Genomic DNA, 14,700 nt, shown 5'->3' on the forward strand with positions numbered 1-14,700 from the left:
ACATGTAGTGTGAAAACACAAGGATCTGTTCCAGTCAACTAAACCAAACTGCAGACAGTTGGTACTACACCTGTTCTACAATATAACGGCAACAGATTCTGTATTAAGTTACGCTTTTCATTCCTGACCGATCCTGCACAGCTTAAACCAGATGAAGGATTAGAATTCAGACTTTATTTTCAGAATTCAGACTTAAATCACTCACTATAATGGAGAGGTGATTGTAGGGGACTATGTAGTGAGCTTCATTGGCAAAATGAAGAATCATCACCGCTGGCTAGATAAATACTGACCACATAATGCTAACAGATTGTCAGTTGTTCTTTACATAACTCATTGTGCGATACAGTGATTGTGAGTGCACTCTATGGGCTATAATGTCACTTTCAGACAGCACTACCAAATGGCACACTATGTAAGTGTCCTCTGTATACAGTGAGATTTCAGTCATTATTTCCACATCTATCAAAATCACATTTCAGTCAAACTGCCGACCAATCTGTGTCGGCTGTCCTTTCATGCATGAGAGTTTCTTTTCCACTCGACTCACTCACCTCTTTCACAATTTTGTCCTCCAAATCCGAGCGGGCAATTGCAGCTGAAGGAGCCCCACAGGTTCACACAGGTTCCTCCGTTCAGACAGGGGTTATTGTTGCAGAAATGTCTCTTGGCAGAGCATCCTGGGAGGGCGGGAATATAAGAGGGTAATCTATCTGTTTGATCTGTCCCACCTCATTATTTCATCAAAGCAGGAAAGTGTCAGAGGGTAATAAACTATTCATAGCAGGTACAATGATCATTTCCCACTGACTCTGTCTTCCAGCTGTGCTCATTATAGTCAGTGTTATTTCCTCTGCCTGTCTTGCTCACTTGGCTGATCTAACAGTAAACATGATTTCAGTGCAAATTAATAAACAGAGATAAATAACAGAATATACCCGGTAGAGTGCCGTTGTTAGCAATGAAGCTGGCCATGTCTATGTGCTGGTTGTCAATGCGCAGGTTCTTCATGCATCCAACAAACTGCTGGTTACGAACAGGAAAATCTTCTGGAAGTTTGGGGACTCCTCCGAGGAGCAGTGGGCCGGTCAGGTCCAAGGATCTGAAGTTGAAGAACCCAAACCAAGCAAAACACATCATAAACACTGATGCAGGGGAAAAACAACACATAAAAGATTCATTACAAACACAGTTTAGCTGTGTTACTTCCCCCTCTGGTGATGAATGCAGGAAAAAGGATAAACACTGCAATAAAAAAAGAAGTAGCACCCTGGAGATATGGAACTTCATTTCAAAACAAGTTTGCTCTCATCGCTTAATTAGCCGACTGCAAAGAAAGTAAAGTCAATACAAAAGTAAAGACTGTGTGTGCTGCAGTAATTCTTTACAAAGGAACTTCTGGGAACTTACTTTTTGGATCCTGATTGGCTGGCCCGGGCAGAGCAGGTGTAGTTTCCGATCACGTAACCAAACCTGAGGGCCACAGAGGTATCACAGTTGTCCACCGTTACTACGACGACCTTCTGGTCCGAGGGGCCTTGTGGCAGGCCGGCCTGGTTGAAGATGGGCTGTGAAAGACAGAGCCTCATGAATATTAAGATGAATCATAGAGCGCCTTCCTTATGTTACAGAGGAGAGAAAAATGAGTCTATTATACTGGTTAGATTTTGTGTCCTCTTGAGATTATAATGAACTTTCTAATGTTGGCTGTTGTGTCAGGTGAGGATTTACATTTACACAAGGATTTGGATTAGAAATATCTTGAAGGAGAGGGGCTGAAAAAAACAAAACAAAAATATCAGAGATGAAAAATCTAAACACTGAAAAGGAGCTATTTTTGTTACAGGAGGTATTTTTGGTCACTCCACATTTATAAATAGGTCTCAGAAACAGCTGGTTAAGAAAACATTTCATTATTCTGCTCTATTAAATAAAGGATTAGTACGTAAAACAGTACACAGTGCTGAGCTGTGCGTCACTTTCTGGGCACAGACTAAAAACTTGATGTTTGAGAGCACAAAACAAGCAAATCACACTCAGTTCATCCCCAGCTCGCTGCTGTCGAGCTTTTTAATAATTCACATCATAACAGCTAGAGCTAAAGGCAGCGATGGGCAAACAAACAGAAACATGCATGCACACACACACGAGAAGGGCCTGCTCTCAGCAGGACATCACCCCCGCTGACAAAGGATCTTCCTCATTGTTTGAGAAATCAATAGGGGGGGAGTAACAAAAGGAGGAGGAGGGAGCGGGGGAGAGTGATGATCCTGTCAATAAGAAGAAGTCGTGACCTCCTTTCAGACCGGCCGGTTTCTACGGGGTCACCTAGAGCTCATATTAACCCTTAGTGTAGGTTCAATCTGGTGTCGCGAGCTGAGAGCAGAGCAGTGACCACCCTCACACACACACACAATACAGCTGCCGCGTGCAGGCCGCTGAGCTGTCACCCGGTCAGACAGGGTTTAGCAGGAATTAGCTCGTCTCATATGCAGCGATGACATACACACATTAGCTTTGTGTTGTTTCACTGTCTGGATTTTTAGCTTTCAGTGAGGTTGAACTAAAATAGACACACTTAATGAGCCTCAGGAATTATAATTTCCTGGTTGCTCTCCTTTTGTCTTTGCTGTCTGATCCCTTCATTTAGGTGGAGAGACACACAGCTACAGAGATACTGAGAAGGTCTATTAACACAAAACACACACTCCATCAACCAATCCGGTAATGACAGATAGAATTATAGCTGGAGCCACAGTGTAACATCTCTCACATGATTTTCTTATCAAGCAGATTAAATTAAACCTCAATAATGCGAGTCCTGTTAGAGACAGGCAGCAGTTGTGCGTCTTGTGATCGCAGCCTTGCCATGTGTTAGTGATATGAATGTGACGGGTCCAATAATAACCTGTAAAACCATTTGCCTGAATAATCCGTCTTCTCACGACACCTCACCTAAAACACCTCACGCCGTCAGGCGCGACTAACACGTCAAGTCTCACCAAGCTGCAGTGAACAGGAGAAACTTTTATCATCCAGAAAACTGTCTACACTCACTAAAACATGAAGACAACACAGTGGTGGACAGTATGCTGCTAAATATAGTGTGGACATGTTTCTGTTTTAATGCTGCTTCACATTTCCACAGCACTGCATTGGTAAAATGTTACTTACACATACAGAACCACAACATTAGGAAAGAAAAGTCAAATAAATATCTTTAAATGTAGGCAGAGAGGAGCTTAAAGTAGGTATTTATACAGCTGTCCTGTCACCCTCGGCGTCAGGGGCTTATCAGCCATGAAGACACGGTGGCAACACTGGACAACAGGGGCTACTTCTTATTGCACGGTGAGGATGTGGGCAGTTGAATTTAAATGTGAAGAGCCTGGAAGAACCCCCACCACCCACCACCCATCCAGGAAGGCCAGTTACCCCCCCCCCCCCTACACAGGAGAACAGTAACAAGATCTGTGACAGATCACTGAACACTAGTACCTGCCACAGAGCTCGCTGTCTGCCAGGAGGAAAAAACTCCCAATCACCAAGGAGTTCTATCACTGGGTCCTCCAACTCACTCAGCCATTTCTGTGCTATCTTGGGGTGGATGAGACTTGTATCCATCACTTCCAGAGAACAATCAGAGCAGCAGACACACCCACAGTTTATAGCTCAGCTCAATCAGAGACGGCTATCACAGACATATCAGAGAATTATGTGACTTTTTTTTTAATTCTAACTGAGACAATTGTCTGGCATCTACCTGTTGATAACAAGGCAGAGTAGTGAAACATGACATGAAGCGGGATTTAGATTTAAGATGCACTTAGAATAAAAGATGTAGAGGGACCTCGCAGGGGGCTCCAGGAGATCATCGCCTCAAACCCAGATAAATGGTGAGAACTGTCAGACCGGATGAGGGCATCTCCTCTTCACAGTAAACAGCTCACTCAGGTTCATTATTTTTCTGGACACGCCAACTGTTGCAGCAACCTTTTCCAAAACGATTTTCAAGACTCCCTGGAGTCAAATCTGAAGATGGATCCACTGGGTGCATTTATTGGTTGGTAATTTCCGAGAACCGTCTTTCACGGTCCAGAAGAGAACAACAGACTCTGTGACCGAGCACCTTTCCCACAGGAAGTCACAATATGCTGTGAAATGTTAAGACAGACTGAAAGTTTATACTCCTTTAGGCCAATTTGTTACAAATTTGTTGATGATGAAACAAGCAAACATGTGGTGTGAATTGCCAAAGGTGAAATCATCCGACATGCTCTTTTCCACGGTGTTCCCTTCTCTGTGAAAGCTCTGAAACAGGCAGCGCTCCAGCTTGGACGCTCCATTCACTGACCTCTGCTGTCATCAGTCACGGCTATTGACTCTCCAATAATGACTGTCTGTCAGGACGACTTTCTGCCGCACAAAACGCCAGCCTGTCAGAGCAGATTGGAATGCACATATTTGCTCTGCACCACATTAAACACTGCTCTCACCCGCCACTACAGGGGATTATGGGAATATGAGTTCCCCTGTCACTGAGAGGGTGACAGAGGTTTTGGAGGAGGAGCATGGCAGCAAGCAGCACAAATATGGGATCTAAGATTGACTAGAAAAACCATAGCAACTAGACGGATCGGCCCTGAAGCGCAGCGTCCCCGTTCAAAGCCCGAGTCAATACTTCTCTCTGCTTTTCTTTACGCTCCTTTCGCTCCTCTCCTGCTCTGCTTTTCTGAGAGAGGGGCACCTTCCCCGGGGCCGCATCATTCACTGCCCATGGTCCCAAAGGAAGCAGAGCCAAACACAAAGGCAGCGGTCATTGCCATTCTCCACAGTCCCCCACCATCCTGAAAGCCACATTTCAATCTAAAATGCCCCCTCCCCAACTCACCCTGCCCCACCCCCTGTGGACAGGGATGGGTCTGAGCGGGCCACCGTGGGATACCTCCTGAGGGAGGAGCCATGTTTCTACCTCAGCGACTCAGGATGTGGAACATGAGAGGAGGCCGGAGAGGATTAGTTCAGCTAGAGCGGGGGGGCTGGACACTTTGGGGATATCTGATAATGTGTTTGGTGGTGTCTAAATGATGCACTCGGCTGCATGTTAGAGAGGTTAACTATAATGCATGATATACTGATACATGGCACAGTATAATGAAGCTAAATCATCATCATAGTTAGCATCATAAACTTCAATAAGGCAGGTTAATGGCAGGAAAGCTACTTTAGACTGCATCTCAGCAGCTAGATGTACCAAAAACACTAACTTTATGACAGGATACATGTACTTGCTACTGTAACACCTGTAGCTGTTTAAGTTAAAGATACAACAAACTTAGCCACTTCCAGTGATGATCTGACTGCTAAAGTGCCGAGCTTGTTGTTTGCAAATGACTTTATCATCCGAACAGTCAGCATAGCTACGGTAAGCTCCACCTTGCTGGCTTGCTGCCCTTCATCATTCTTAGCTATGAGTAATCAATAATAACAGACGTCCTTGAGATGGACATACAGAGGCTACATGAGTTTGTCTAATGAATCATATCAGTTAGCATATCCATTAAATAATGATGACTGTAACCAGGCTAAATCTCCAGCCATCAGTTACTTTATAACAGAAACAGATAAAGTAATTCAGGCATGTGGCACATGTACAGATGTAAAACTCAAAGGTCAAAGAAATCTGAGCTACATTCAGTTTTTGTATTATTATTGAGTCCATAATGTCTGCAGGCAAAGAAACGACAAGTTTTCTTGTCGAAGTCAACAGCATTCTCCCCCTTCTCCCCTTTCTGGTGGCTAAAATCTGACATGGCCGTGTTATCATACACACTGAATAGAAAATGTGCACGGCAGGGGTGTTGCCTGGCAACATCTTTATGATGCAAAGTGACTTCCTCAATAGGCAAAAATGTGACATTCTGTGAGTTGGTCCGGGGTGGGAAAGTACTGAGAGCGAGCCAAGACAACAGCTCACTATGCTCCTCCACTGATTGAGCTGTGGTGATATGCTGACAGAGAGATGTGCTAGTCAAACATATTAAGTCTAATTTGAGTGTGTCTGGAAAAACATTGCTCATTTCCCACTCTGTGGTTTTCATTCATTCATTCACACCCCCCCTCTCTTGTCTGTCTCCCCGTCAGTGTCTAGTTGGCACTCTTCCAGATCATCAGGCTGTCAGCTGCAATTCTTTAGTCTGACAGAGCAGCAGCACTAAAGAGGCACAACAACTATCTCACACAGCTCCGGCTCTACTGTCCGCCTCTGGCTTACAAACACAGCACAATCAACTATCAATGCTGTCATATAACAATGATGTCATATAAACATTAAAAGGAACAGTGTGCCACCTGCAGAGGATCACAGTGACTTCAGTCTGTCAGAATCCTTATTAAATCTATATGATGTTTACCCTGAGAGAACATCAAACATTATCTTTTGGTCCGACACCATTTCTTATAACTGACTCATATTAGTCACAGTGTAACTTTTAAAACAAAATAGAAGAAATTATTGAAACTCCCGCTCACCTTGTTGTAGTAGTGAACTTCCACCACGTGCCACTGGCCATCGCTGACGCCTCCGAGGACGTACGGGGAAACCGTCGTCTTTGTTTCACCTGCAAAACAAAACAAAAAAAAAGTGATCGGCGGCACTTAGAAGAAACACATCATCAGAGGTCTGTATCGATAAAAAGCTTTCAAACCTGCAGAGAAGGTGAGCTGTATCTGCTCGTTGATGATTTCCATGGCGATGAAGTCATGTTTCTCGTTGAAGCGGCCATTGTAGAACAACAAACCGTTCGGTTCCTTGGTGGCAAATCTGAAAAAATAAGACATAATTCTAGTCAGTTATAATAAAGTAATCACTGTTATTACTTTTAATGTATTTATTGACCTATGATGCTTGATCACACTTAACAAAATCGACATCCTGCTGCTGTATATATGTAGTTATCCGCAGGAGCAAATAGTCTCTCAGTATTAACTTAGGTTGAACAGAATGAACAGGTTAGTTGTTGTGTCGCATTTGTGTAGCAAATATAAAAATAAAGGATGACCACAGCCTTTAAATATAAGGATATCAAACCACAGAGCACTGATGTTCGCTGGCAGCCATGTACTCTTTGTTGAAAGATGAGAGAAAAGAATGAGGGCAGTGGTCTGCGTTGACCCATTTACAAACATCCATACTATCCCCACACACAATCACCTTGTCTTAGTCACACGCTGGAGTGAACCCATCACACAGCGACGCACTGTGAGTCAAGATTTAAACCGAGCTGAGATTTTACAGACATCACCAAACTGATAATAAGGGTTAATCAGGAAAAACATCAGATCTTCAGTCAGCCACAGACAGAGTCAAGGAATCAGCGTGCCGCGAATAGTCGCAGAGAGCCACATTCAATGACACACTGCAACACTGACACAAGAAAAACTAGGGCAATGTCAAAGCAGCAGGGTGGAGGGAACTGCAACTAAGGAAGAAGCACAGAGTGAGACAGTTCAGAGTAATGACAGCTTCAAAATATAGTTTTTCACAGAGGAGAGTGCAGACAGCTGCCAGTGCTGCAACCTCAGCTGTCGAGGTGCAACTATGAGCTGTTATGTTAGATGATCCTCGCATATATGACACACATTTTAATATATCTGAACACACATCTGGGAGCTGGGAGGTGACGGCGCTTCGCTCCTTTAATGCAGTATCTGGTCTAAAAATATCAGCCTCTACCTGTCAGCTGGGGTCTGTGGTCGTAAATCTGATTCTGTGTAAATGGGTCACTGGGATGTTTGAAAGTGTGTTATAACAAAAAATAAATAAAAAAATCCAGTGCTAACGACCAGATTTATTCATTATCCTTCCCACAGGGGAGCTAACAATGTGCACATCTGCCAGCGGAGAAGCATGTGTGACTCCCTGGCATCTGCATGTTCTGGTCATTTAGCGCACAGCATATATTTACTCAAAAGAGCTAATTAATAATCTTTCACAAAGGTCACTCTTAGAATCTGAAGGTTTTCCAAATGCAGCCTCCATTACAGACAGTGCTTCTCTATGGATGTCACTCATATATACCCAAATATCTGTACATGCTGGCAGACGACATGTACATGTACCCCCCCCCCCCCTTTCCTCGCCAGTCTTCAGGCTTTGAGGGGATACAGTATAGGATGCTGTTTGTGCAGCGTTCTTCAGCTGAAGAGCAGCCAGAGGGCATGGCACCACTGACCTGCTTACTGGAGGAAAAAAATAAAACACGATAATCATGACCTCAGAGAAAAGAGGATGCCAATGCTCTCCGGCAGATAATAATGGCAGAGAGAGAGCACAGAGAGTCAGACTGTCTTTATACATGAAGGGGGGAAAAACACTATGCCAAGCAGAATTACAATCTAAAGTCTATTTCTCCTCAGTCGGTGAAGTATCGATTTAAAAGGCTGCTCCACATTGCCCCCCAGAGCCCTCTGAACTATGAGGGTAATCAGCCAGAACTAAACACTGATTCAACGGGCATCACTGCGTGTCACATTAGGCACCCATCAGTAAAAATAACAACCAGTCTGCCCCTTATGTGGGGAACCTTGTCACGCTATGCTGTAACGTATAAGATGTGTGCAGCGGGGAGGAAAAAAATGATCCCTGTATTACATAGAAGTACAACCCAGAAGTGTGAAATAAGGACGCACTGTGTTCAGCAGTTCAACGCATGGAGACAGAAATGTGTCAACAAGCGATGGACGGATGGATTTTCATTAAATGTTATAAAATATTTCTGATAGATCGCCATGAAAGTACGTGGTTCAGACCTCTGATTATAAAGACACTTACATTGAGACATCTGTGGCACCAAAATCCTGTAAAGCAGCCTAAATTAGGCCGATATCTTCTGCCTATTTTTAAATAAGCAGTTTGCACATTTAAGTAAATGTAACCCTTTTGTGTATTATTTCATTTATTAGTATTTATCCATCCATCCATCCATGTTCGACCGCTTATCCGGGGCCAGGTCACGTGGGCAGCAGTCTAAGCAGGGATGCCCAGACTTCCCTCTCACCAGACACTTCCTCCAGCTCTTCCGGGCGAATCCCGAGGCGTTCCCAGACCAATATATTGGTATTTATTTATTTGTTCGTTTGTTTTTCTCTCTTCTTTGTGTCTCTCTTTTGTGACATTATACACAGTGCGCCACTTAAAAGAAACGTGTTTAGTCTGGATCGTAAAAATCTTGAATTTACAATGATAAAAAAACAGAAATCCTTTTTGCAAACTGATCTATTCATCTAACTCTGCAATTTAATGTAAATTAGCACATGCTAGCATGCTAACACTGCATAGTAAACATTACACTCGCCTGACGGAGCAGCTAACTTGGCTGTATATTATTGCTCATGCTCTCATGTCTTTAACCTACACATCTGCTCAGTCACCAGAGAACACTAAAAAAACATCCAGATGAAGAACAGAACAGTCAGATTCAGTCCTCCTTGTGCTGATCCCATTACACTGTGTACCTTTGGTGAAATCTCAGCCTTAATTGCAGCTCCAAACCTAAAATTAGTCGTCACTCTGAGGGAAAAAGATCCACATCCTGAGCCGTCTGTCATAACAGCAGCTCTTTCTGGGAGAAACCTGATCAGCTCAGGCTCAGGTAACAGAGCCACTTGTTGACCTCACCTGCCTCAAGCTCTCTGTATCGGCACCTTTTACACAGCAGCTACTTCACAGCTCCTCTGACCTGCCACTGAAATGTAGACCGCCGTCAGAACTGGTCTGAGCAGTTCTCTATCAAAAAAGGCTGTCATCTGAACCTCACTTAAAGAAGGGCCGAGTCCATAAAGCTCACAAGGGGGATATTATTTCCACCGGCAGCCATTGTGAGTGTCAACCCCTGCCAAGCACGTCTAAGGTGACAAGAATCACAATAAGTCAAGCAAAATGTCAGGACACATTCTCTGTGATACCACACGAGAGGGGATACGTGTTGTCACTTGTTGTGACTGATATCAAACAGGACGGACAGCTTTAATCGTTGATTCAGTTTCATCCTGATTCATGCAGATCAGAGGTCCTGCTGTCTTTGCATGTGTTCAGTATTCACAGCTCATCTGCTCATATCTAGAGCACCTCCCCCCTTCACAATCCCTCTACAAACCATCATCATATGTACACCTTCAGTCTCACTCGGCCTCATAATCCTTGACGTATGCTGGATGGATATCAAACCATCCTTATAAGGACAACTCCTGGTGCTTAAACCAGATCTGTGATCCAGTTCCACAGCACTTCTATAATGTCAGATAACATGAAGGAAGCTGTTTGTAGGTTGCCTTTTTGTGCTGTGTAGAAAAGTAGAGGAACCCTAGGCTCAGATCTTTGCTATTTTTGCTAAATGCTAATTATGGCTTTAGATGTCACCTCCAGCTCTTAGAGAAAATGCCGCTGACATCACTTCTACTGCCATTATTACTTCAGGGAATAGCTCTCGCTAAACTGAGACTTATTTTGAGTCTGCAATACAAAAACGCTGCACCCTGGAGCTACTTAGCTTAGCATAAAAAAACACCCAAAACATGAAAAAAGGAGTCACCAACCCCTCTCTAATTAACATTCAGATATTATGTGTAGAATATATGAAGAAGTAAAGCCAACAAACAACCACTGTGTGTTTGATGTTATGGGTTTTGTGCTAAGCTAAGCTAATCAAGCATAATAAACTGCTAGTTTCAGTCATAAATGATCAAAGTGATATCTGTCCAAGTTAGGTAGATAGATAGATAGATGCAGAAATAGATTGATGCAAAAATAGGGCAGTGCTGACTAACAGCTCACAGTGACCAGTGACACATTGACTGTAACAAGATCAGACTCACTCTTGCCTGTAGGATTATCATCCTCATGTTATGCAAGTCTCTGTTTCCAAAAACTTTGCTTCACAGGCTGCACAGGCTCTGTCCACATGTCTGACATGCAGAGCATTCCAGCAGTGCTTCTGTATCTATAGCACAGGTGCTGCACTCTGACACTACAGCGGCTCTACAAAAGATTCAGTGATCCCATTATTGCTATTAAACATCATCATGGTTACATAAATGTGAGGTGGGGGAGCACAGCACACTTCAGGCTGGAAAGCATGCCGACAGAAGTAGGGAAGTGTGTGGGAGGGTGAAGAATCAATCAGAGATGATTGAAAGGCGATGGAGCAGCAGGACAGGTGAGCTGCAGCTTGTTGCAGGGAGGCGGAGGTGCTTACGTGAGAGAGAGGGTGAAGTGAAATCGTTGGCGGAGGCCCTTGAAGGTCACAAAGGAGTGCGGAGGGAAGTTGCGCGTGGTCATCTCGCAGTAGGGCTTCTCGTAGCCGCCCTGTGGACACTCGCACTTGAAGCCACCGACCAGCAGGTTCACACAGGCCCCTCCGTTCTTGCAGACACCAGGAGCACAGCGGCCTGATCGGGATGACAGCTCGCAGCGCTCTCCTGGAGATGGATGGAGAGACACGCAGAGAAACGAGGATTAATATTGTTTGTGACAAGCAGCCTCACCTCAGTCGTACCATAAGGGACCCTACACAGCTATCTGCTTATTGTCACTGCACCCTGTATGTGCCATTATAGAACAACATATAAGACTGGGGGGAAAACAAATTACAACACTGCTGACAAAGTGCATCAGTGGAAATCTGATTTTAAATTATAACCCTGGTTCATCTTCGACACTGTCTGCTGTTTCAATCTCTCTCTGCTCTGTGTCACACTCAGCATGACTCCTTCTCCTCCTCCTGGGAATAAGGCTGCAGTGTGTGCTGCATTCATATTCAGCGGAACAACACGATGGCTCAAAAAGCAGCGAGCTGGAAGTGTTTGTGCATTCAGACAAAGAAGCTGAGATGATTGCAGTTTGTGCAGACTGTGGCAGCTCATGATGATTATCTTCTGCTTTTTCACACCTTATAGGCGCCCGATGAAATCATCTTTACCTTACCTGAGAAAACACTGTGTGCGTCCATCAACACACAGCAACCATCAGAATCTGATCTATAGAAAGCCTCTAATTTGTTAAACCCTTACTAAATACTGATCAAAGAATCACAGATGACACATATATCATTGATAATCTGACTTTTCTCAATATCTGGATCATAGTTTAAACCTCACACATGGTTAAGAAATGCAGTAATATTCCCACAACTGAGATGCAAGAATCCCATTAAAGCTGGAGAGACAGATGATTAATAAATGATCATAAGAGATTTTTTGTCAATCTAGGCTAATTCATGAACTAATCATGATGATCTATACTTTATGCTGATATTCCTCTGTCAGCACTAACATCTGATCAGATTATTCTGTTTTTTACCAGAGCCAAAATACAACCACATTTACATTAAGGTAATATAAGAGGGAGGACCTCACCTCCATTCAGCACACACAGTCAATTAACTGAAGTAATGATAAAATAAACAGAAATAAAATCATACGCTCATTTTCAAAATGACAGATACCTAGTAGTTTGTTTGAGACTTTGTGCAGACTTAAAATTCAGCATTTGCTTCGTTGTTGCATGTGCAGTTCTTGACCCGGTACTACCATTAGCGGCTGTGCAGTCACACTGGTGCAGAATGTCACACACTCCTTCTAATGACCAAATTAATGTCACACAGTCTGTCACATGCACAGAAAGACTTCCTCATTGGGGGGGGCACACTGTACTATGGATTGTGTGATAGACTAGGAGCCCACAAAGCTGAACTAGAGGTCACAGCAGGCAGTGACCTGTGTAAAAGCACAGTATAGCATGTAAACAAGTCCTCGTCCACGCGACCCCGCAGTCCGCCTAACATGTGCCATTTGTCTGGATCCTCCGGACGGGAGTCTGCGGCGGTCGCTGAGGCGAGACCGCTCGCTCTCCCATGCGTGAGCAGGAATTTGTGTCAAAGCCACTCAGTCAGCAGTGTGGAAAAACTTCCGCTGTGTGCAGCACTACTGTAACACTGACACACACAAACACACATCTTCATCCAACAGCACTGACACACAGGCCTTTTATTTACTCTCTGACTATTAATCACTCCATTCACAACCCACTGAAAGCCAGTTTCTTTGTTTCAGTGCTGCTGTTGAGACACATCTATTCAGTGAAGAGCTGCTGGATGGGACGTCACGATCATTACTCACATTTATTGATTTACAGCGATCATTTTGGACCCCAGGAGCAACGACTCAGTCAGAAGACAGATGAAACATTTGGATGCACTTTACAAAGAGTGACCTACAGAGTGTTTTTTTTTTGGCTTCTTAAATTTCTTCATTGTGGGACTAATAAAGGTTTCTTAATGATGAGAAATAATTGATTCATGTGCAGCAGTTTAGTGAACCTGTTGCCAGGTCCATGTTTTTTCTGATTTACAGCCCCTGCCAAGATGATGTTGATCTGTGTTCAGTGGCAAAGTCCCATTTTACCAGTCTGCTTTTTATTAATGATGGGTTCTTTTACAGCCATAAGAAAGGGCCTTTTATTCATGTTTATAATGACGGATAGAGGAAAACAGGAAGAAGAAGGACTCAGGACGTAGCACACAGTGTGGAAATACAAATACGACTACAATGGTTATATTGACTTTGAATAAGTCATTAATCTGAGTGTTAATAACACACTCAATAAAGGTGAAAAGGGGACCTAATATCTACCATCTACTGTAGAAAGTGAGTGTGACACCGATAAAACCGTGTTTAACCTGTGGCTGTGACAGCTTTATAAGGACGTTCTAAAGTGTCATGGTGTCATTTCTCTGTGCCGGTCAGCCTCCAACTATCAGCTGTCATGTTCTTAGTGATGCTTCCAGATGACAAAGAGTCACTGCAGGCCAGCCGGCACTGAAATTAAGTCTTGATGTGACAGTGCTGTCTGCCTTGTTATTAATTCAGAAACCTGCTGCAGGCAGTAAACCCAAAAAACTAAACTTCATCTTTCTTCAAGCACTGGTCAAAAACGACAAACAGAGCTGTGCTAAATAACAGTCACAGCGACTCTGACATGCTTCATAATGATCATTTAAGACGTGCTGCCAAATAAACCTTCCTCACTGATACCAGAGATCAGCTGCCTCTCATTCATCCCCCGTGGGACACCGCCACCACAGATGCTCCCAACAGCAACTTCACGTCGCCAGGTGAGAGCTGCACACCGGGGTGGGGACAGGGGCTCACAGTCACAGTTCTACAGAATGTCCCGATGAATAATTCAAACAAGGCTCCTCCGCTCTATTTACGCCCCTCTATATGTCCACCTCAGTGCCCACACTCTCTTTTTGCTGCCAGCATGAATCATTAAGCAGCAAATCGTACAGATACCTCAGAGATCCAGCTTTTATTTACACAGAAACACAGTGCTTAAAATGTGCTTTTTAAATGGATTATGTGCTGGTGTTTTTATTTTAAATAGAGCATTTCTGCTAACAATTGTAAGAATAAAAAAAAAACTTTTTGCAGCTGTGAACTGGACAAAAAAAATCTCTTGTTTTTCTGAGATAATTTATCTGCAAAAATGACTGAGTTGCATTTTTAGTTCATGACAAATTGATCCCAGAGGATTTTCACACTCTGAAACGAAACAATATGCACTTACAAAAGTGACAATTAAGCCGAATAATATGAATCAAATCCAGTGATTGCAGCAGATATATATATATATATAAAATC

The 14,700-nt window shown here is 43.5% G+C and overlaps 1 protein-coding gene across 1 annotated transcript in view; it reads right to left on the minus strand.

Moving 5' to 3' along the window:
* Window positions 1–14,700, minus strand: part of celsr2 (cadherin, EGF LAG seven-pass G-type receptor 2) — a 50,768-nt gene that overhangs the window by 11,364 nt on the left and 24,704 nt on the right. Inside the window, exons 3-8 of the mRNA XM_028406561.1 lie at window positions 11,256–11,478; window positions 6,708–6,823; window positions 6,532–6,620; window positions 1,411–1,568; window positions 939–1,102; window positions 555–680 (exon numbers count right to left, since the gene is read on the minus strand). Coding sequence (XP_028262362.1) covers window positions 555–680; window positions 939–1,102; window positions 1,411–1,568; window positions 6,532–6,620; window positions 6,708–6,823; window positions 11,256–11,478 — 876 coding nt within the window. The remainder of the gene's footprint in view (window positions 1–554; window positions 681–938; window positions 1,103–1,410; window positions 1,569–6,531; window positions 6,621–6,707; window positions 6,824–11,255; window positions 11,479–14,700) is intronic.

The sequence above is a fragment of the Parambassis ranga genome, chromosome 5 (genome assembly GCF_900634625.1).
Source record: "Parambassis ranga chromosome 5, fParRan2.1, whole genome shotgun sequence".
NCBI lineage: Eukaryota > Metazoa > Chordata > Actinopteri > Ambassidae > Parambassis > Parambassis ranga.